The sequence below is a fragment of the Oncorhynchus tshawytscha genome, linkage group LG05 (genome assembly GCF_018296145.1).
Source record: "Oncorhynchus tshawytscha isolate Ot180627B linkage group LG05, Otsh_v2.0, whole genome shotgun sequence".
Lineage (NCBI taxonomy): Eukaryota > Metazoa > Chordata > Actinopteri > Salmoniformes > Salmonidae > Oncorhynchus > Oncorhynchus tshawytscha.
The window spans coordinates 87,714,549-87,736,636 of record NC_056433.1 but is presented as its reverse complement, the minus strand read 5'-3'; the positions used below and the strand labels follow the sequence as shown (position 1 = coordinate 87,736,636).

The 22,088-nt window shown below is 45.5% G+C and overlaps 1 protein-coding gene across 1 annotated transcript in view; it reads right to left on the bottom strand.

Moving 5' to 3' along the window:
- Positions 1 to 918: 918 nt before the first annotated feature.
- LOC112241960 (lipoma-preferred partner homolog) overlaps positions 919 to 22,088 on the bottom strand; it is a gene marked incomplete in the record, with an annotated part of 506,285 nt that continues 485,115 nt past the window's right edge. The window contains 3 exon segments of the mRNA XM_042322624.1: positions 919 to 1,787; positions 7,566 to 7,686; positions 10,491 to 10,669. Coding sequence (XP_042178558.1) covers positions 1,659 to 1,787; positions 7,566 to 7,686; positions 10,491 to 10,669 — 429 coding nt within the window.

Sequence of the window (22,088 nt, the reverse complement as noted above, 5' to 3'; positions counted from 1 at the left end):
TGGTCCCAGATCTGTTTCCCATATCTCACATAGCCTCATCTAGCCTGGTCCCAGATCTGTTTCCCATATCTTACATAGCCTCTTCTAGCCTGGTCCCAGATCTGTTTCCCATATCTCACATAGCCTCATCTAGCCTGGTCCCAGATCTGTTTCCCATATCTCACATAGCCTCATCTAGCCTGGTCCCAGATCTGTTTCCCATATCTCACAGAGCCTCATCTAGCCTGGTCCCAGATCTGTTGGTGTTATTTCCTACTCCATTGCTGTCTTTATTTGGCACGACAATGACTGACAATTAGCTGGCAGGATAGCACAAATAGACTGTCAGTCAGGCTATATAGAAAAGGTTTGTCACTACTAAACAGTCAGACCGTCAATCAGTCAATCAGTCAGGCAGGCAGTCAGTCAATCAGTCAGGCAGGCAGTTAGTCAGGCAGGCCGTAAGTCAGACAGTCAGTCAGTCAGTCCATCAGTCAGACAGGCAGGTTGTCAGTCAGGCAGACAGTTAGTCAGTCAATCAGTCAGGCAGGTCGTCAGTCAGTCAGGCAGTCAGTCAGTCAATCAGTCAGGCAGGCCGTCAGTCAGTCAGGCAGGCCGTAAGTCAGACAGTCAGTCAGTCAGTAAATCAGTCAGACAGGCAGGTTGTCAGTCAGGCAGACAGTCTGTCAGTCAATCAGTCAGGCAGGTCGTCAGTCAGTCAGGCAGTCAGTCAGTCAATCAGTCAGGCAGGCAATCAGTCAGTCAGTTGGGCAGTCCGTCAAAGTCAGACAGTCAGTCAGTCAATCAGTCAGTCAGGCAGGTCGTCAGTCAGTCAGTCAGTCAATCAGTCAGGCAGGCCGTCAGTCAGTCAGTCAGTCAGGCAGGTCGTCAGTCAGTCAGTCAGGCAGGTCGTCAGTCAGTCAGGTCATCAGTCAGTCAGTCAATCAGTCAGGCCGTCAGTCAGTCAGGTCATCAGTCAGTCAGTCAGTCAGTCAGTCAGGCAGGTCGTCAGTCAGTCAGGCCGTCAGTCAGGCAGACAGTCAGTCAGGCAGGTCGTCAGGCAGTCAGTCTCTTCTCCCAACAAGCTCTCACGGTCTCACTGCAGAACTAGACATTTAACCACATCCTCCATAATACACATTTCAGAGTTGCTCCAACGGAAGTAGAGGTTTCCACTGGTCTGTACGTCTCTCTGAATAACAGTGTCTGCTGCTAAATGACTACAACGGAGACATGTACATTTGGAGATGAACAACGAGAAAACAGTTTTATAAAGGATCAGACATCAGGCCTCTTCAGTGCTGCTTGTACTGAGAACGTCATCATTTCAGGGACATCACAATCGCTGTTTAGCCCTTGTTTAGCAATTTCATAATATTCATATTTTTCATAATGTTCATAGGTGTGTGTGCAAGAGAGAAGCTGGCTTAGTGTGTGTATATGTAGGTCTGTATCTGAACGTGTGTATGTCTCTTTATGTGTGTGTGTGTGTGTGTGTGTGTGTCTGTGTGTGTGTGTGTGTGTGTGTGTGTGCGTGTGTGTGTGTGTGTGTGCGCGTCTGTGTCTCTCTGTGTGTGTGTGTGTGTGTGTGTGTGTGCGTGCGTGTGTGTGTGTGCGTGCTGCAGCCAGCCAGGCAGGGCTATGGGAGCAGATAGCGTGAACAGCAGGGTATCTTGGGTTCAGAGGTCAGTGGTAGCCTTGGCGGTGAGGGCCTGGATACGGCTGGTGTTACAGCTCTTACAGAGGACATGTCCGTCCAGGGGGTAACAACCCTGGTTGTCCCCTTCAGACAGCAGAGACCCACAGTCCTGAAGAGGACACACACACACACAGAGACAATGTCATGATATGGTTACACACACCTTCGCATCACACACACAAAGTCCTGATACACATGAACAAAGACCAGTGTTTTGTGAGTCTGTGTGCATGGCTTGGTTAGGATGCACACAGGGAACAAGGTCGTAGAGGGGAGACCATAAAGGTGACCAGAGTGGATGGCTGGAAACAGATCCCGGTTCAATGCTTTATCATATATTAGACATGGTTAGGACTTTATCATATATTAAACATGGAGGTTAGGACTTTATCATATATTAAACATGGAGGTTAGGACTTTATCATATATTAAACATGGAGGTTAGGACTTTATCATATATTAAACATGGAGGTTAGGACTTTATCATATATTAAACATGGAGGTTAGGACTTTATCATATATTAAACATGGAGGTTAGGACCTTATCATATATTAAACATGGAGGTTAGGACCTTATCATATATTAAACATGGAGGTTAGGACTTTATCATATATTAAACATGGAGGTTAGGACCTTATCATATATTAAACATGGAGGTTAGGACCTTATCATATATTAAACATGGTTAGGACCTTATCATATATTAAACATGGAGGTTAGGGCTTTATCATATATTAAACATGGAGGTTAGGACCTTATCATATATTAAACATGGAGGTTAGGACCTTATCATATATTAAACATGGAGGTTAGGACTTTATCATATATTAAACATGGAGGTTAGGACCTTATCATATATTAAACATGGAGGTTAGGACCTTATCATATATTAAACATGGAGGTTAGGACTTTATCATATATTAAACATGGAGGTTAGGACTTTATCATATATTAAACATGGAGGTTAGGACCTTATCATATATTAAACATGGAGGTTAGGACCTTATCATATATTAAACATGCAGGTTAGGACTTTATCATATATTAAACATGGAGGTTAGGACCTTATCATATATTAAACATGGTTAGGACCTTATCATATATTAAAAATGGAGGTTAGGACTTTATCATATATTAAACATGGAGGTTAGGACTTTATCATATATTAAACATGGAGGTTAGGACCTTATCATATATTAAACATGGAGGTTAGGACTTTATCATATATTAAACATGGAGGTTAGGACCATATCATATATTAAACATGGTTAGGAGTTTATCATATATTAAACATGGAGGTTAGGACCTTATCATATATTAAACATGGAGGTTAGGACTTTATCATATATTAAACATGGAGGTTAGGACTTTATCATATATGGAGGTATCATGGTAGAGGTAACACTGTATAGTAGAGGTAACACTGTATAGTAGAAAACACTGTATAGTAGAGGTAACACTGTATAGTAGAGGTAACACTGTATAGTAGAGGTAACACTGTATAGTAGAGGCAACACTGTAAAGTAGAGGTAACACTGTATAGTAGAGGTAACACTGTATCGTAGAGGTAACACTGTAAAGTAGAGGTAACACTGTATAGTAGAGGTAACACTGTATAGTAGAGGTAACACTGTAAAGTAGAGGTAACACTGTCGAGTAGAGGTAACACTGTAAAGTAGAGGTAACACTGTATAGTAGAGGTAACACTGTAAAGTAGAGGTAACACTGTATAGTAGAGGTAACACTGTATAGTAGAGGTAACACTGTAAAGTAGAGGTAACACTGTATAGTAGAGGTAACACTGTAAAGTAGAGGTAACACTGTAACACTGTATAGTAGAGGTAACACTGTAACACTGTATAGTAGAGGTAACACTGTAACACTGTATAGTAGAGGTAACACTGTAACACTGTATAGTAGAGGTAACACTGTAAAGTAGAGGTAACACTGTATAGTAGAGGTAACACTGTATAGTAGAGGTAACACTGTAAAGTAGAGGTAACACTGTAAAGTAGAGATAACACTGTATAGTAGAGGTAACACTGTATAGTAGAGGTAACACTGTATAGTAGAGGTAACACTGTATAGTAGAGGTAACACTGTAAAGTAGAGGTAACACTGTATAGTAGAGGTAACACTGTAAAGTAGAGGTAACACTGTCGAGTAGAGGTAACACTGTAAAGTAGAGGTAACACTGTATAGTAGAGGTAACACTGTATAGTAACACTGTATAGTAGAGGTAACACTGTATAGTAGAGGTAACACTGTATAGTAGAGGTAACACTGTATAGTAGAGGTAACACTGTAAAGTAGAGGTAACACTGTATAGTAGAGGTAACACTGTATAGTAGAGGTAACACTGTATAGTAGAGGTAACACTGTATAGTAGAGGTAACACTGTATAGTAGAGGTAACACGGTATAGTAGAGGTAACACTGTAAAGTAGAGGTAACACTGTAACACTGTATAGTAGAGGTAACACTGTATAGTAGAGGTAACACTGAATAGTAGAGGTAACACTGTATAGTAGAGGTGACACTGAATAGTAGAGGTAACACTGTATAGTAGAGGTAACACTGTATAGTAGAGGTAACACTGTAACACTGTATAGTAGAGGTAACACTGTAAAGTAGAGGTAACACTGTATAGTAGAGGTGACACTGTATAGTAGAGGTAACACTGTATAGTAGAGGTAACACTGTATAGTAGAGGTAACACTGTATAGTAGAGGTAACACTGTAAAGTAGAGGTAACACTGTATAGTAGAGGTAACACTGTATAGTAGAGGTAACACTGTATAGTAGAGGTAACACTGTATAGTAGAGGTAACACTGTATAGTAGAGGTGACACTGTATAGTAGAGGTAACACTGTATAGTAGAGGTGACACTGTATAGTAGAGGTAACACTGTATAGTAGAGGTAACACTGTATAGTAGAGGTGACACTGTATAGTATAGGTGACACTGTATAGTAGAGGTGACACTGTATAGTAGAGGTAACACTGTATAGTAGAGGTGACACTGTATAGTAGAGGTGACACTGTATAGTAGAGGTAACACTGTAAAGTAGAGGTGACACTGTATAGTAGAGGTAACACTGTATAGTAGAGGTAACACTGTATAGTAGAGGTAACACTGTATAGTAGAGGTGACACTGTATAGTAGAGGTAACACTGTAAAGTAGAGGTAACACTGTATAGTAGAGGTAACACTGTAACACTGTATAGTAGAGGTAACACTGTATAGTAGAGGTAACACTGTAAAGTAGAGGTAACACTGTATAGTAGAGGTAACACTGTAAAGTAGAGGTAACACTGTAACACTGTATAGTAGAGGTAACACTGTAACACTGTATAGTAGAGGTAACACTGTAACACTGTATAGTAGAGGTAACACTGTAACACTGTATAGTAGAGGTAACACTGTAACACTGTATAGTAGAGGTAACACTGTAACACTGTATAGTAGAGGTAACACTGTAAAGTAGAGGTAACACTGTATAGTAGAGGTAACACTGTATAGTAGAGGTAACACTGTAAAGTAGAGGTAACACTGTAAAGTAGAGGTAACACTGTATAGTAGAGGTAACACTGTATAGTAGAGGTAACACTGTATAGTAGAGGTAACACTGTATAGTAGAGGTAACACTGTAAAGTAGAGGTAACACTGTATAGTAGAGGTAACACTGTAAAGTAGAGGTAACACTGTCGAGTAGAGGTAACACTGTAAAGTAGAGGTAACACTGTATAGTAGAGGTAACACTGTATAGTAGAGGTAACACTGTATAGTAGAGGTAACACGGTTTGTAGAGGTAACACTGTAAAGTAGAGGTAACACTGTAAAGTAGAGGTAACACTGTAACACTGTATAGTAGAGGTAACACTGTATAGTAGAGGTAACACTGAATAGTAGAGGTAACACTGTATAGTAGAGGTGACACTGAATAGTAGAGGTAACACTGTATAGTAGAGGTAACACTGTATAGTAGAGGTAACACTGTAACACTGTATAGTAGAGGTAACACTGTAAAGTAGAGGTAACACTGTATAGTAGAGGTAACACTGTATAGTAGAGGTAACACTGTATAGTAGAGGTAACACTGTATAGTAGAGTAACACTGTAACACTGTATAGTAGAGGTAACACTGTATAGTAGAGGTAACACTGTATAGTAGAGGTAACACTGTAAAGTAGAGGTAACACTGTATAGTAGAGGTAACACTGTATAGTAGAGGTAACACTGTAACACTGTATAGTAGAGGTAACACTGTATAGTAGAGGTAACACTGTATAGTAGAGTAACACTGTAACACTGTATAGTAGAGGTAACACTGTATAGTAGAGGTAACACTGTATAGTAGAGGTAACACTGTATAGTAGAGGTGACACTGTATAGTAGAGGTAACACTGTATAGTAGAGGTAACACTGTATAGTAGAGGTAACACTGTAAAGTAGAGGTAACACTGTAAAGTAGAGGTAACACTGTATAGTAGAGGTAACACTGTAAAGTAGAGGTAACACTGTATAGTAGAGGTAACACTGTATAGTAGAGGTAACACTGTAACACTGTATAGTAGAGGTAACACTGTATAGTAGAGGTAACACTGTAACACTGTATAGTAGAGGTAACACTGTATAGTAGAGGTAACACTGTATAGTAGAGGTAACACTGTATAGTAGAGGTAACACTGTAACACTGTATAGTAGAGGTAACACTGTATAGTAGAGGTAACACTGTAACACTGTATAGTAGAGGTGACACTGTATAGTAGAGGTAACACTGTATAGTAGAGGTAACACTGTATAGTAGAGGTAACACTGTAAAGTAGAGGTAACACTGTATAGTAGAGGTAACACTGTATAGTAGAGGTAACACTGTAACACTGTAAAGTAGAGGTAACACTGTAAAGTAGAGGTAACACTGTATAGTAGAGGTAACACTGTATAGTAGAGGTAACACTGTAAAGTAGAGGTAACACTGTAAAGTAGAGGTAACACTGTATAGTAGAGGTAACACTGTATAGTAGAGGTAACACTGTATAGTAGAGGTAACACTGTATAGTAGAGGTAACACTGTAAAGTAGAGGTAACACTGTAAAGTAGAGGTAACACTGTATAGTAGAGGTAACACTGTAAAGTAGAGGTAACACTGTAAAGTAGAGGTAACACTGTATAGTAGAGGTAACACTGTATAGTAGAGGTAACACTGTAACACTGTATAGTAGAGGTAACACTGTATAGTAGAGGTAACACTGTATAGTAGAGGTAACACTGTATAGTAGAGGTAACACTGTAACACTGTATAGTAGAGGTGACACTGTATAGTAGAGGTAACACTGTATAGTAGAGGTGACACTGTATAGTAGAGGTAACACTGTATAGTAGAGGTAACACTGTAACACTGTATAGTAGAGGTGACACTGTATAGTAGAGGTGACACTGTATAGTAGAGGTGACACTGTATAGTAGAGGTAACACTGTATAGTAGAGGTAACACTGTATAGTAGAGGTAACACTGTATAGTAGAGGTGACACTGTAAAGTAGAGGTAACACTGTAACACTGTATAGTAGAGGTAACACTGTATAGTAGAGGTAACACTGTAACACTGTATAGTAGAGGTGACACTGTAAAGTAGAGGTAACACTGTAACACTGTATAGTAGAGGTAACACTGTAACACTGTATAGTAGAGGTAACACTGTATAGTAGAGGTAACACTGTAACACTGTATAGTAGAGGTGACACTGTATAGTAGAGGTAACACTGTAACACTGTATAGTAGAGGTAACACTGTATAGTAGAGGTGACACTGTATAGTAGAGGTAACACTGTATAGTAGAGGTAACACTGTATAGTAGAGGTAACACTGTATAGTAGATACACACCTCACAGCGGTAACACTGCACGTGGAAGTCTCGATCCAAGGCCACGATACGAACAGTCTCTTCCTGGCCTGGAGCTGGCATGATGGGCTCAGAACACACACTGCAACGAGGGGCAAACTTCCTAATAGGGGAGGATGGGAAAGACAGAGGAGTAGTAGAGGGGAGGGGGACAGAGATAGGAGAGAGAGGCAGAGGGGAGAGGGAGAGAGACAGAGGGGAGGGGAGAGAAAACATTTGAATGTACCTATGAATACAAATAAACTGTGTAATCAATTAGTGATCTTCTAACTGCAGGTGACTGAACTAAAGACATACATCAGAATCAAGAAGTGAGGTGGCTTGGTGATTGGCTCAGAACCAGAAAAGTAAGATGGGTGGTGTCTTTGTGATTGGCTCAGAATCCGGAAGTGAAGTGTGTGGTGGCTTTGTGATTGATCAGAACCAGGAAGTGAGACGGGTGGTGGCTTTGTGATTGGCTCAGAATCAGGAAGTGAGGTGGGTGGTGGCTTTGTGATTGGCTCAGAATCAGGAAGTGAGGTGGGTGGTGGCTTTGTGATTGGCTCAGAACACGGAAGTGAGGTGGGTGGTGGCTTTGTGATTGGCTCAGAACCAGGAAGTGAGTTGGTTGGTGGGTTGGTGAAAACAGCCTCATCTGTTTGTTGACAAAGGGTGCAATCTTCTGCCCAGGCGTTGCTGACGCCAGATATTCCAGCGCCTGGATAAGTATTTTACATATCAGTTAACCACATCATATGTCATAGCAATCTGTCAGTCGATGACACAGATGATGACGTGGCACGCAACCTTTGGTTGATATGTGCAACGTCTGAGCAGGGGAACGCGACCAAAGACTGCTTAGTTGAAGTCAGGCTTGTCACACCGTTAGCGGCGTTGGCATGGCAACACGACCAGACTGCTTTGTTGAAGTCAGGCTTGTCACACCGTTAGCGGCGTTGGCATGGCAACACGACCAGACGGCTTTGTTGAAGTCAGGCTTGTCACACCGTTAGCGGCGTTGGCATGGCAACACGGCCAGACTGCTTTGTTGAAGTCAGGCTTGTCACACCGTTAGCGGCGTTGGCATGGCAACACGACCAGACTGCTTTGTTGAAGTCAGGCTTGTCACACCGTTAGCGGCGTTGGCATGGCAACACGACCTGCTCAGGTGTCTTTCTACCCCTGCTACTTCGTCATCAGGAATTAGCCAGCAGGTTTTTTACTTCACAAGACTCGTTTACTGTCTGAACGTGAGACTAGAAGTCTTTACTTCACAAGACTCGTTTACTGTCTGAACGTGAGGTTAGAAGTCTTTACTTCACAAGACTCGTTTACTGTCTGAACGTGAGGTTAGAAGTCTTTACTTCACAAGACTCGTTTACTGTCTGAACGTGAGGTTAGAAGTCTTTACTTCCCAAGACTCGTTTACTGTCTGAACGTGAGGTTAAAAGTCTTTACTTCACAAGACTCGTTTACTGTCTGAACGTGAGGTTAGAAGTCTTTACTTCCGTTTCTCTTCACAACTTAACGTACAGGCCATTTATTAGCCAATAAAATGAACATACTTGGGTGTGTGTGTCCCTCTGTGTGTGTGTGTGTGTGTGTCCCTCTGTGTGTGTGTCTGTCCCTCTGTGTGAGTGTGTGTGTGTGTCCTCTGTGTGTGTGTGTGGGTCCCTCTGTGTGTGTGTGTGTGTCCCTCTGTGTGTGTGTGTGTGTGTGTGTATGTGTGTCCCTCTGTGTGTGTGTGTGTGTTCCTCTGTGTGTGTGTGTCCTCTGTGTGTGTGTGTGTCCCTCTGTGTGTGTCCCTCTGTGTGAGTGTGTGTCCCTCTGTGTGAGTATGTGTGTGTCCCTCTGTGTGTGTGTGTGTGCCTCTGTGTGTGTGTGTGTGTGTGTCCCTCTGTGTGTGTGTGTGTCCCCTCTGTGTGTGTGTGTGTCCCTCTGTGTGAGTGTGTGTGTGTCCCTCTCTGTGTGTGTGTGTGTCCCTCTGTGTGTGTGCGTGTGTCCCTCTGTGTGTGTGTGTGTGTCCCTCTGTGTGTGTCCCTCTGTGTGAGTGTGTGTCCCTCTGTGTGAGTGTGTGTCCCTCTGTGTGTGTGTGTGTGTGTCCCTCTCTGTGTGTCGCTCTGTGTGTGTCCCTCTGTGTGAGTGTGTGTCCCTCTGTGTGAGTGTGTGTCCCTCTGTGTGTGTGTGTCCCTCTGTGTGTGTCCCTCTGTGTGAGTGTGTGTCCCTCTGTGTGAGTGTGTGTCCCTCTGTGTGTGTGTCCCTCTGTGTGTGTCCCTCTGTGTGAGTGTGTGTCCCTCTGTGTGATGTGTGTCCCTATGTGTGTGTGTGTCCCTCTGTGTGTGTGTGTCCCTCTGTGTGAGTGTGTGTCCCTCTGTGTGAGTGTGTGTCCCTCTGTGTGAGTGTGTGTCCCTCTGTGTGAGTGTGTGTCCCTCTGTGTGTGTGTGTCCCTCTGTGTGTGGCCCTCTGTGTGTGTGTGTGTCCCTCTGTGTGTGTGTGTCCCTCTGTGTGTGTGTGTGTCCCTCTGTGTGTGTGTGTCCCTCTGTGTGTGTCCCTCTGTGTGAGTGTGTGTCCCCTCTGTGTGTGTGTGTCCCTCTGTGTGTGTCCCTCTGTGTGAGTGTGTGTCCCTCTGTGTGTGTGTCCCTCTGTGTGTGTCCCTCTGTGTGTGTGTGTGTCCCTCTGTGTGTGTGTGTCCCTCTGTGTGTGTGTCCCTCTGTGTGTGTCCACTCTGTGTGTGTGTGTGTCCCTCTGTGTGTGTGTGTCCCTCTGTGTGAGTGTGTGTCCCTCTGTGTGTGTGTGTCCCTCTGTGTGTGTCCCTCTGTGTGAGTGTGTGTCCCTCTGTGTGTGTGTCCCTCTGTGTGTGTCCCTCTGTGTGTGTCCCTCTGTGTGTGTCCCTCTGTGTGTGTGTGTGCTTGCCGCAGCCCCCTTTACTTGTGGAAGTCGTCGATGCAGTGGATGTGGTTGGCAGCGTCCACAGTGAAGGGGATACCGTCCAGGCTGCGTTGACACACCACACAGGTGAAGCAGTGTGGGTGGTAGGCCTTCCCTGTAGCCCGCAGGATGCGCTCCATGATGGGTTTACTGCAGATGTTACAGGACTCCAGGGTGTTCTGAAACATACACAGACAGACAAGGAAAAAGGTCTCATTCAATAACAGAAAACTCAAGAGATGTTGTCATTGGAGAACATGTGGAAAGGTAGCTGTGTTTCTCTTGATAGAAACGAGAGGTCATTACTTTAAACAACCGACAATGTAGCATTATGACAATGATGGCCAATTGCTCAGAGGCAATAGGGTGTGGTCCACCCCCTTGCCATGTGGTAAAATAATTCACTGGGCTAATAAGAGTGAATAATGGGCTCCTATGGGGGGATTTAACCTTTATTTAACTAGGCAAATTCAGATGAGAACCAATTCTTATTTTACAATGACGGCCTACCGGGGTACAGTGGGTTAACTGCCTTGTTCAGGGGCAGAACGACAGATTTTTATCTTGTCAGCTCGGGGATTTGATCTAGCAACCTTTCGATTACTGGCCCATTGCTGCCACCCCTACACTCTAACCACTAGGCTACCTGCCTCCTCTACACTCTAACCACCAGGCTACCTGCCGCCTCTACACTCTAACCACCAGGCTACCTGCCGCCCCTACACTCTAACCACCAGGCTACCTGCCGCCCCTACACTCTAACCACCAGGCTACCTGCCGCCCCTACACTCTAACCACCAGGCTACCTGCCGCCCCTACACTCTAACCACCAGGCTACCTGCCGCCTCTACACTCTAACCACCAGGCTACCTGCCGCCTCTACACTCTAACCACCAGGCTACCTGCCGCCTCTACACTCTAACCACTAGGCTACCCTGCCGCCCCTCCACTCTAACCACTAGGCTACCTGCCGCCCTACACTCTAACCACTAGGCTACCTGCCGCCCCTACACTCTAACCACTAGGCTACCTGCCTCCCCTACACTCTAACCACTAGGCTACCTGCCGCCCCTACACTCTAACCACTAGGCTACCTGCCGCCCCTACACTCTAACCACTAGGCTACCTGCCGCCTCTACACTCTAACCACTAGGCTACCTGCCACCTCTACACTCTAACCACCAGGCTACCTGCCGCCTCTACACTCTAACCACTAGGCTACCTGCCGCCCCTACACTCTAACCACTAGGCTACCTGCCTCCCCTACACTCTAACCACTAGGCTACCTGCCTCCTCTACACTCTAACCACTAGGCTACCTGCCGCCTCTACACTCTAACCACTAGGCTACCTGCCTTCCCTACACTCTAACCACTAGGTTACCTGCCGTCCATACACTCTAACCACGAGGCTACCTGCCTCCCCTACACTCTAACCACGAGGCTACCTGCCTCCCCTACACTCTAACCACTAGGCTACCTGCCGCCCCTACACTCTAACCACTAGGCTACCTGCCGCCCCTCCACTCTAACCACTAGGCTACCTGCCGCCCTACACTCTAACCACTAGGCTACCTGCCTCCTCTACACTCTAACCACTAGGCTACCCTGCCTCCTCTACACTCTAACCACTAGGCTACCTGCCGCCCTACACTCTAACCACTGGGCTACCTGCCACCTCTACACTCTAACCACTAGGCTACCTGCCGCCCCTCAACTCTAACCACTAGGCTACCTGCCGCCTCTACACTCTAACCACTGGGCTACCTGCCACCTCTACACTCTAACCACTAGGCTACCTGCCACCTCTACACTCTAACCACTAGGCTACCTGCCACCCCTACACTCTACCCACTAGGCTACCTGCCACCCCTCCACTCTAACCACTAGGCTACCTGCCTCCCCTACACTCTAACCACTAGGCTACCTGCCTCCCCTACACTCTAACCACTAGGCTACCTGCCACCTCTACACTCTAACCACTAGGCTACCTGCCGCCTCTACACTCTAACCACTAGGCTACCTGCCGCCTCTACACTCTAACCACTAGGCTACCTGCCACCTCTACACTCTAACCACTAGGCTACCTGCCGCCCCTACACTCTAACCACTAGGTTACCTGCCGCCTCTACACTCTAACCACTAGGCTACCTGCCGCCTCTACACTCTAACCACTAGGCTACCTGCCACCTCTACACTCTAACCACTAGGCTACCTGCCGCCTCTACACTCTAACCACTGGGCTACCTGCCGCCTCTACACTCTAACCACTAGGCTACCTGCCGCCTCTACACTCTAACCACTAGGCTACCTGCCACCTCTACACTCTAACCACTAGGCTACCTGCCACCTCTACACTCTAACCATTAGGCTACCTGCCGCCTCTACACTCTAACCACTAGGCTACCTGCCTCCTCTACACTCTAACCACTAGGCTACCTGCCACCTCTACACTCTAACCACTAGGCTACCTGCCGCCTCTACACTCTAACCACTGGGCTACCTGCCGCCTCTACACTCTAACCACTAGGCTACCTGCTACCCCTCCACTCTAACCACGAGGCTACCTGCCTCCCCTACACTCTAACCACGAGGCTACCTGCCTCCCCTACACTCTAGCCACTAGGCTACCTGCCGCCCCTACACTCTAACCACTAGGCTACCTGCTACCCCTCCACTCTAACCACTAGGCTACCTGCTGCCCCTACACTCTAACCACCAGGCTACCTGCCGCCTCTACACTCTAACCACTAGGCTACCTGCCGCCCCTCCACTCTAACCACTAGGCTACCTGCCGCCCCTACACTCTAACCACCAGGCTACCTGCCTCCCCTACACTCTAACCACTAGGCTACCTGCCGCCTCTACACTCTAACCACTAGGCTACCTGCCGCCCCTCCACTCTAACCACTAGGCTACCTGCCTCCCCTACACTCTAACCACTAGGCTACCTGCCACCTCTACACTCTAACCACTAGGCTACCTGCCGCCCCTACACTCTAACCACTAGGCTACCTGCCTCCCTACACTCTAACCACTAGGCTACCTGCCGCCCTACACTCTAACCACTAGGCTACCTGCCGCCTCTACACTCTAACCACTAGGCTACCTGCCTCCTCTACACTCTAACCACTAGGCTACCTGCCGCCCTACACTCTAACCACTAGGCTACCTGCCGTCCATACACTCTAACCACGAGGCTACCTGCCTCCCCTACACTCTAACCACGAGGCTACCTGCCTCCCCTACACTCTAGCCACTAGGCTACCTGCTACCCCTCCACTCTAACCACTAGGCTACCTGCCGCCCTCACACTCTAACCACTAGGCTACCTGCCGCCTCTACACTCTAACCACTAGGCTACCTGCCTCCTCTACACTCTAACCACTAGGCTACCCTGCCTCCTCTACACTCTAACCACTAGGCTACCTGCCGCCTCTACACTCTAACCACTGGGCTACCTGCCACCTCTACACTCTAACCACTAGGCTACCTGCCACCTCTACACTCTAACCACTAGGCTACCTGCCGCCTCTACACTCTAACCACTGGGCTACCTGCCACCTCTACACTCTAACCACTAGGCTACCTGCCGCCTCTACACTCTAACCACTAGGCTACCTGCCTCCTCTACACTCTAACCACTAGGCTACCTGCCACCTCTACACTCTAACCACTAGGCTACCTGCCGCCTCTACACTCTAACCACTGGGCTACCTGCCGCCTCTACACTCTAACCACTAGGCTACCTGCCGCCTCTACACTCTAACCACTAGGCTACCTGCCACCTCTACACTCTAACCACTAGGCTACCTGCCGCCTCTACACTCTAACCACTGGGCTACCTGCCTCCCTCTACACTCTAACCACTGGGCTACCTGCCACCTCTACACTCTAACCACTAGGCTACCTGCCGCCTCTACACTCTAACCACTGGGCTACCTGCCACCTCTACACTCTAACCACTAGGCTACCTGCCGCCTCTACACTCTAACCACTGGGCTACCTGCCGCCCCTACACTCTAAGGGCTGAGAAGTGACTCATATGTATATTAGTCATCTCATATGCATACGTATATACTGTACTCTATATCATCTACTGCATCCTTATGTAATACATGTATCACTAGCCACTTTAACTATGCCACTTGGTTTACATACTCATCTCATCTAAGGGCTGAGAATGATACTATGTATATACTCGATATCATCTACTGTATCTTGCCTATGCTGCTCTGTACCATCACTCATTCATATATCCTTATGTACATATTCTTTATCCCCTTACACTGTGTATAAGACAGTAGTTTTTTTGGAATTGTTAGTTAGATTACTTGCTCGTTATTACTGCATTGTCGGAACTAGAAGCACAAGCATTTCGCTACACTCGCATTAACATCTGCTAACCATGTGTATGTGACAAATAAAATTTGATTTGATTTCATTTGATTTGAAGTGACTGGTAGCAGGAAAAGACACCTGCAGGGCTGAGAAGTGACTGGTAGCAGGAAAAGACACCTGCAGGGCTGAGAAGTGACTGGTAGCAGGAAAATACACCTACAGGGCTGAGAAGTGACTGGTAGCAGGAAAAGACACCTACAAGGCTGAGAAGTGACTGGTAGCAGGAAAAGACACCTACAGGGCTGAGAAGTGACTGGTAGCAGGAAAAGACACCTACAGGGCTGAGAAGTGACTGGTAGCAGGAAAAGACACCTACAGGGCTGAGAAGTGACTGGTAGCAGGAAAAGACACCTGACTGGTAGCAGGAAAAGACACAGGGCTGAGAAGTGACTGGTAGCAGGAAAAGACACCTACAGGGCTGAGAAGTGACTGGTAGCAGGAAAAGACACCTACAAGGCTGAGAAGTGACTGGTAGCAGGAAAATACACCTACAGGGCTGAGAAGTGACTGGTAGCAGGAAAAGACACAAACAGGGCTGAGAAGTGACTGGTAGCAGGAAAAGACACATACAGGGCTGAGAAGTGACTGGTAGCAGGAAAAGACACCTACAGGGCTGAGAAGTGACTGGTAGCAGGAAAAGACACCTACAGGGCTGAGAAGTGACTGGTAGCAGGAAAAGACACCTACAGGGCTGAGAAGTGACTGGTAGCAGGAAAAGACACCTACAGTGCCTTCAGAAAGTATTCACACCCCTTGACTTTTTCCACATTCTGTTCCGTTTCAGCCAGAATTGAAAATGAATTAAATTGAGAATGTTTCACTGGCCTACGCACAATACCCCATAATATAAACGTGTTATATTGTTTTTAGACATTTTTACAAATTAATTAAAAATGAAAATCTGTAAAGTATGGCAAGCGTTAATACGTTGAGTGGTTCTGGTCTAGAATGTGTATCTACGTTGAGTGGTTCTGTTCTAGAATGTGTATCTACGTTGAGTGGTTCTGTTCTAGAATGTGTGTCTACGTTGAGTGGTTCTGGTCTAGAATGTGTGTCTACGTTGAGTGGTTCTGGTCTAGAATGTGTGTCTACGTTGAGTGGTTCTGTTCTAGAATGTGTGTCTACGTTGAGTGGTTCTGGTCTAGAATGTGTGTCTACGTTGAGTGGTTCTGGTCTAGAATGTGTGTCTACGTTGAGTGGTTCTGGTCTAGAATGTGTGTCTACGTTTGAGTGGTTCTGGTTCTAGAATGTGTGTCGTTGAGTGGTTCTGGTCGAATTGAGTGGTTCTGGTCTAGAATGTGTGTCTACGTTGAGTGGTTCTGGTCTAGAATGTGTGTCTACGTTGAGTGGTTCTGGTCTAGAATGTGTGTCTACGTTGAGTGGTTCTGGTCTAGAATGTGTATCTACGTTGAGTGGTTCTGGTCTAGAATGTGTGTCTACATTGTGTGGTTCTGGTCTAGAATGTGTGTCTACGTTGTGTGGTTCTGGTCTAGAATGTGTGTCTACGTTGTGTGGTTCTGGTCTAGAATGTGTGTCTACGTTGAGTGGTTCTGGTCTAGAATGTGTGTCTACGTTGAGTGGTTCTGGTCTAGAATGTGTGTCTACGTTGAGTGGTTCTGGTCTAGAATGTGTGTCTACGTTGAGTGGTTCTGGTCTAGAATGTGTGTCTACGTTGAGTGGTTCTGGTCTAGAATGTGTGTCTACGTTGAGTGGTTCTGGTCTAGAATGTGTGTCTACGTTGTGTGGTTCTGGTCTAGAATGTGTGTCTACGTTGTGTGGTTCTGGTCTAGAATGTGTGTCCACGTTGAGTGGTTCTGGTCTAGAATGTGTGTCTACGTTGAGTGGTTCTGTTCTAGAATGTGTGTCTACGTTGTGTGGTTCTGGTCTAGAATGTGTGTCTACGTTGTGTGGTTCTCGTCTAGAATGTGTGTCTACGTTGAGTGGTTCTGGTCTAGAATGTGTGTCTACGTTGAGTGGTTCTGGTCTAGAATGTGTGTCTACGTTGAGTGGTTCTGGTCTAGAATGTGTGTCTACGTTGAGTGGTTCTGGTCTAAAATGTGTATCTACGTTGAGTGGTTCTGGTCTAGAATGTGTGTCTACGTTGAGTGGTTCTGGTCTAGAATGTGTGTCTACGTTGAGTGGTTCTGGTCTAGAATGTGTGTCTACGTTGAGTGGTTCTGGTCTAGAATGTGTGTCTACGTTGAGTGGTTCTGGTCTAGAATGTGTGTCTACGTTGAGTGGTTCTGTTCTAGAATGTGTGTCTACGTTGTGTGGTTCTGTTCTAGAATGTGTGTCTATGTTGAGTGGTTCTGTTCTAGAATGTGTGTCTACGTTGAGTGGTTCTGGTCTAGAATGTGTGTCTACGTTGAGTGGTTCTGGTCTAGAATGTGTGTCTACGTTGAGTGGTTCTGGTCTAGAATGTGTGTCTACGTTGAGTGGTTCTGGTCTAGAATGTGTGTCTACGTTGAGTGGTTCTGGTCTAGAATGTGTGTCTACGTTGAGTGGTTCTGTTCTAGAATGTGTGTCTACGTTGTGTGGTTCTGTTCTAGAATGTGTGTCTACGTTGAGTGGTTCTGGTCTAGAATGTGTGTCTGGTCTAGAACGTTGAGTGGTTCTGGTCTAGAATGTGTGTCTACGTTGAGTGGTTCTGTTCTAGAATGTGTGTCTACGTTGTGTGGTTCTGGTCTAGAATGTGTGTCTACGTTGTGTGGTTCTCGTCTAGAATGTTTGTCCACGTTGAGTGGTTCTGTTCTAGAATGTGTGTCTACATTGTGTGGTTCTGGTCTAGAATGTGTGTCTACGTTGTGTGGTTCTGGTCTAGAATGTGTGTCCACGTTGAGTGGTTCTGGTCTAGAATGTGTGTCTACGTTGAGTGGTTCTGGTCTAGAATGTTCTCTCTCTGAGAGATTCTGATTAGCAGTGTATTCTCAAAACACAAACACAGTTGTTTTTCACCGGCCTAGCGACCGCCGTTCTCCTCTCTGATTGGTGTAAATACATCCACTTTGTGATGACTGCAGGTTTCCCCCCCTCCAGGCTGGAAGGCTCGCTGGGCAGGCGGCCCGCAGGGGAAGTGGCAGACCCATCCAACTCTGTCTGATCTCAGACATCCCTCTCCTTAATATCTACTCTGCCATTTGTTACTCCAATATTTCATAAATAATGATTTGCCCTCTCTAAACAGCTCTGAGATTACAGGGGACTGGGGAGGGAAGGGAAGACGACGGAGATATCATCAATTAGCTGACTGATGGGCCATGTGATTGGCTGATGGGGAGGGGGCTGTGCTGTGCTCAGGCATTTCCTGGATCTCTGCATCTTTCTCTTTGCATTTCTCTCTCTCTCTCTACCTCTGCCTCTCTCGCTCTCTCTCAATTCAATTCAATTCAAGGGCTTTATTGGAAAAAAAATTACAGTAAACATTACCCTTAAAAATGATCCAAAAGAATAAAGATATTTCAAATGTCATATTATGTCTATATACAGTGTTAATTATGTCTATATACAGTGTGGTAATGATGTGCAAATAGTGAAAGCACAAAAAGGGGAAATAAATATACATAAATATGGGTTGTATTTACAATGGTGTTTGTTCTTCACTGGTTGACCTTTTCTTGGGACAACAGGTCACACATCTCGCTGCTGTGATGTCACACTGTGGTACTTCGACCAATAGATATGGGAGTTTATTACTATTATTTTTACTTTATTAATATTACTATTAATTCTTTGTGGGTCTGTGTAATCTGAGGGAAATATGTCTCTCTAATATGGTCATACATTGGGCAGGAGGTTAGGAAGTGCAGCTCAGTTTCCACCTCATTTTGTGGGCAGTGAGCACATAGCCTGTCTTCTCTTGAGAGCCAGGTTTGTCTACGGCGGCCTTTCTCAATAGCAAGGCTATGCTCACTGAGTCTGTACATAGTCAAAGCTTTCCTTAAGCTTGGGTCAGCCACAGTGGTCAGGTATTCTGCCGCTGTGTACTCTCTGTTTAGGGTCAGCCACAGTGGTCAGGTATTCTGCCACTGTGTACTCTCTGTTTAGGGTCAGCCACAGTGGTCAGGTATTCTGCCACTGTGTACTCTCTGTTTAGGGTCAGTCACAGTGGTCAGGTATTCTGCCGCTGTGTACTCTCTGTTTTGGGTCAGTCACAGTGGTCAGGTATTCTGCCGCTGTGTACTCTCTGTTTAGGGTCAGTCACAGTGGTCAGGTATTCTGCCGCTGTGTACTCTCTGTTTAGGGTCAGTCACAGTGGTCAGGTATTCTGCCGCTGTGTACTCTCTGTTTTGGGTCAGTCACAGTGGTCAGGTATTCTGCCACTGTGTACTCTCTGTTTAGGGTTGTCATGACGTTGAACCATTGGGGGAGGTTTATGACCCCCATAAATACCTTCCCCCGTTTCTCTCTCTCTGCTCTATAGAGCTGAGTTTTGAAAAGCCCTTTGTTAACATGGAGATTCTGGGAACATCAAAAGGTGGGAAACGGAACCATATTTCGGTAATCCAACCAGTTGAAAATATGTGTTGGTACTTAATGAATATGATGTCAGATCAGTTGGCGTCTGAGACATTATTACCGATGATAGGACGACATAAACTGTATCTTGGAAAGTCTACACATTCTAGTTATCAGATTCACATGGAATTGTTGTGCAATTGAAATGTTTAAATATGAAACTATTTGTGAAAAGATGAAATGTAATTTTAGCTTCTTAACGAGAGAACGTTTTGTCATAAGAACACCACTCTGCTCATTCAGAGGCCCTCTGCTCAAGTGAACAGACCTGTAAAACTATGAAACACGCCCATCTTTCACCACTATATAAACCCGTATAAACCCGTAGGTGAAAATTCAACTCTCTGTTCCGAGGACATGACGGTCCTACGTTAAAAGGGCTCAGATAATAACCTAACGAAATTAGCATCGTGTTCAAGGTGAAAATCGACACGCCGGAAGGATGAATTTCGACTATACCAGCCAGATTATAGCACTAGCTTAAAAGTATCGCAACTTGGTATGAACTTTGAACTCTTATTCACTCCAGAAGTGATACCTCCTAGCCGTTGAGTTAGCAGCAGCCACTGTAAACATGGGCTAGGAAAGGACGGACGACGTATCCAGTCTACAGTCTAACACACACAACGATACTACAGCGTATCCAGATTACCACCAGAGACATTCTTCAGAGGACAAGAGATCCCTGCTGGGCAACACGGCCTTCCATCTATGACCAACCTATTGAAGCGCAGCTCAGAGTAAATATTCCTTGCATTTTCCTTTTCCAAACGGGCGGTTATTTAGAATGCATAAGATTCTGTATTTACGACAGCATAGCTTCTCCAGTTGTTTCTCAGTCTTCCCGCTCTTTCATTCAAAACCCCCTTTCTTTGTGTAGCCAGATGTCATATCTGTTCTGTCCGCCAGGGACGTTTTCCTTTATGACATCATTAGTAATCAATGCATTCTGTGTAGATGTAATCCTGTTTGATTATTTAGGTATTTTGTAAATAAATAATTAAACCACATTTTGTAATGTTGATTCAACTTTGTGAAGATAACCAAGAATTTACAACTTTCAGATGAGACTGAATAAAGTGACGATTAAATATTGACTACTACTGATGTAAAAGATTACTAGGTCTTTAACTTCTTTGGGACTGGGGGGCAGTATTGAGTAGCTTGGGGATGAATAAGGTGCACAGAGTAAACTGCCTACTACTCAGGCCCGGTTGTTAATATATGCATATTATTAGTATATTTGGATAGAAAACACTCTGAAGTTTCTAAAACTGTTTGAATGATGTCTGTGAGTATAACAGAACTCATATGGAAGGCAAAAACATGAGAAAAAATCCACCAGGAAGTGGGAAATCTGAGGATTGTAGTTAATCAAGTCATTTCCTATCGAATATACAGTCTCTATGGGGTCATATTGCACTTCCTAAGGCTTCCACTATTGTCCCTGAACAAAGAGGGGGGTCATGGCAGAACACTGACATTCCTGTCTTGTAGGAAATCACGCACAGAACGAGCAGTATGGCTGGTTGCATTGTCATGCTGGAGGGTCATGTCAGGATGAGCCTGCAGGAAGGGTACCACATGAGAGAGGAGGATGTCTTCCCTGTAACGCACAGCATTGAGATTGCCTGCAATGACAACAAGCTCAGTCTGATGATGCTGTGACACACCGTCCCAGACCATGACGGACCCTCCACATCCAAATCGATCCCGCTCCAGAGTACAGGCCTCGGTGTAACGCTCATTCCTTCGACGATAAACACGAATCCGACCATCACCCCTGGTGAGACAAAACCGCTACTTGTCAGTGAAGAGCACTTTTTCCCAGTCCTGTCTGGTCCAGCGACGGTAGGTTTGTGCCCATAGGCGACGTTGTTGCCTGTGATGTCTGGTGAGGACCTGCCTTACAACAGGCCTACAAGCCCTCAGTCCAGCCTCTCTCAGCCTATTGCGGACAGTCTGAGCACTGATGGAGGGATTGTGCGTTCCTGGTGTAACTCGGGCAGTTGTTGTTGCCATCCTATACCTGTCCCGCAGGTGTGATGTTCGGATGTACCGATCCTGTGCAGGTGTTGTTACACGTGGTCTGCCACTGCGAGGATGATCAGCTGTCTGTCCTGTCTCTCTGTAGTGCTGTCTTAGGCGTCTCACGGTATGGACATTTCAATTTATTGTCCTGGCCACATCTGCAGTCCTCATGCCTCCTTACAGAATGCCTAAGGTACATTCACGCAGATGAGCACGGGCCCTGGGCATCTTTCATTTGGTGTTTTTCAGAGTCAGTAGAAAGCCCTCTTTAGTGCCTAAGTTTTCATAACTGTGACCTTAATTGCCTACCGTCTGTAAGCTGTTAGTGTCTTTATGACCGTTCCACAGGTGCATGTTCATTAATTGTTTATGAAACATTGAACAAGCATGTGAAACAGTGTTTAAACCCTTTACAATGAAGATCTGTGAAGATATTTGGATTTTTATGAATTATCTTTGAAAGATAGGGAACTGAAGAAGGGAAAAGGGACGTTTCTTTTTTTACTGAGTTTATAACTAATTCAAGTATTATCAGCCAGATCCTAATTGATATGTCTAATTTTATGTTCCTTTTGATGGCATAGAAGGTCCTTCTTGCCTTGTCTCTCAGCTCATTCACAGCTTTGTGGAAGTTACCTGAGGCGCTGATGTTT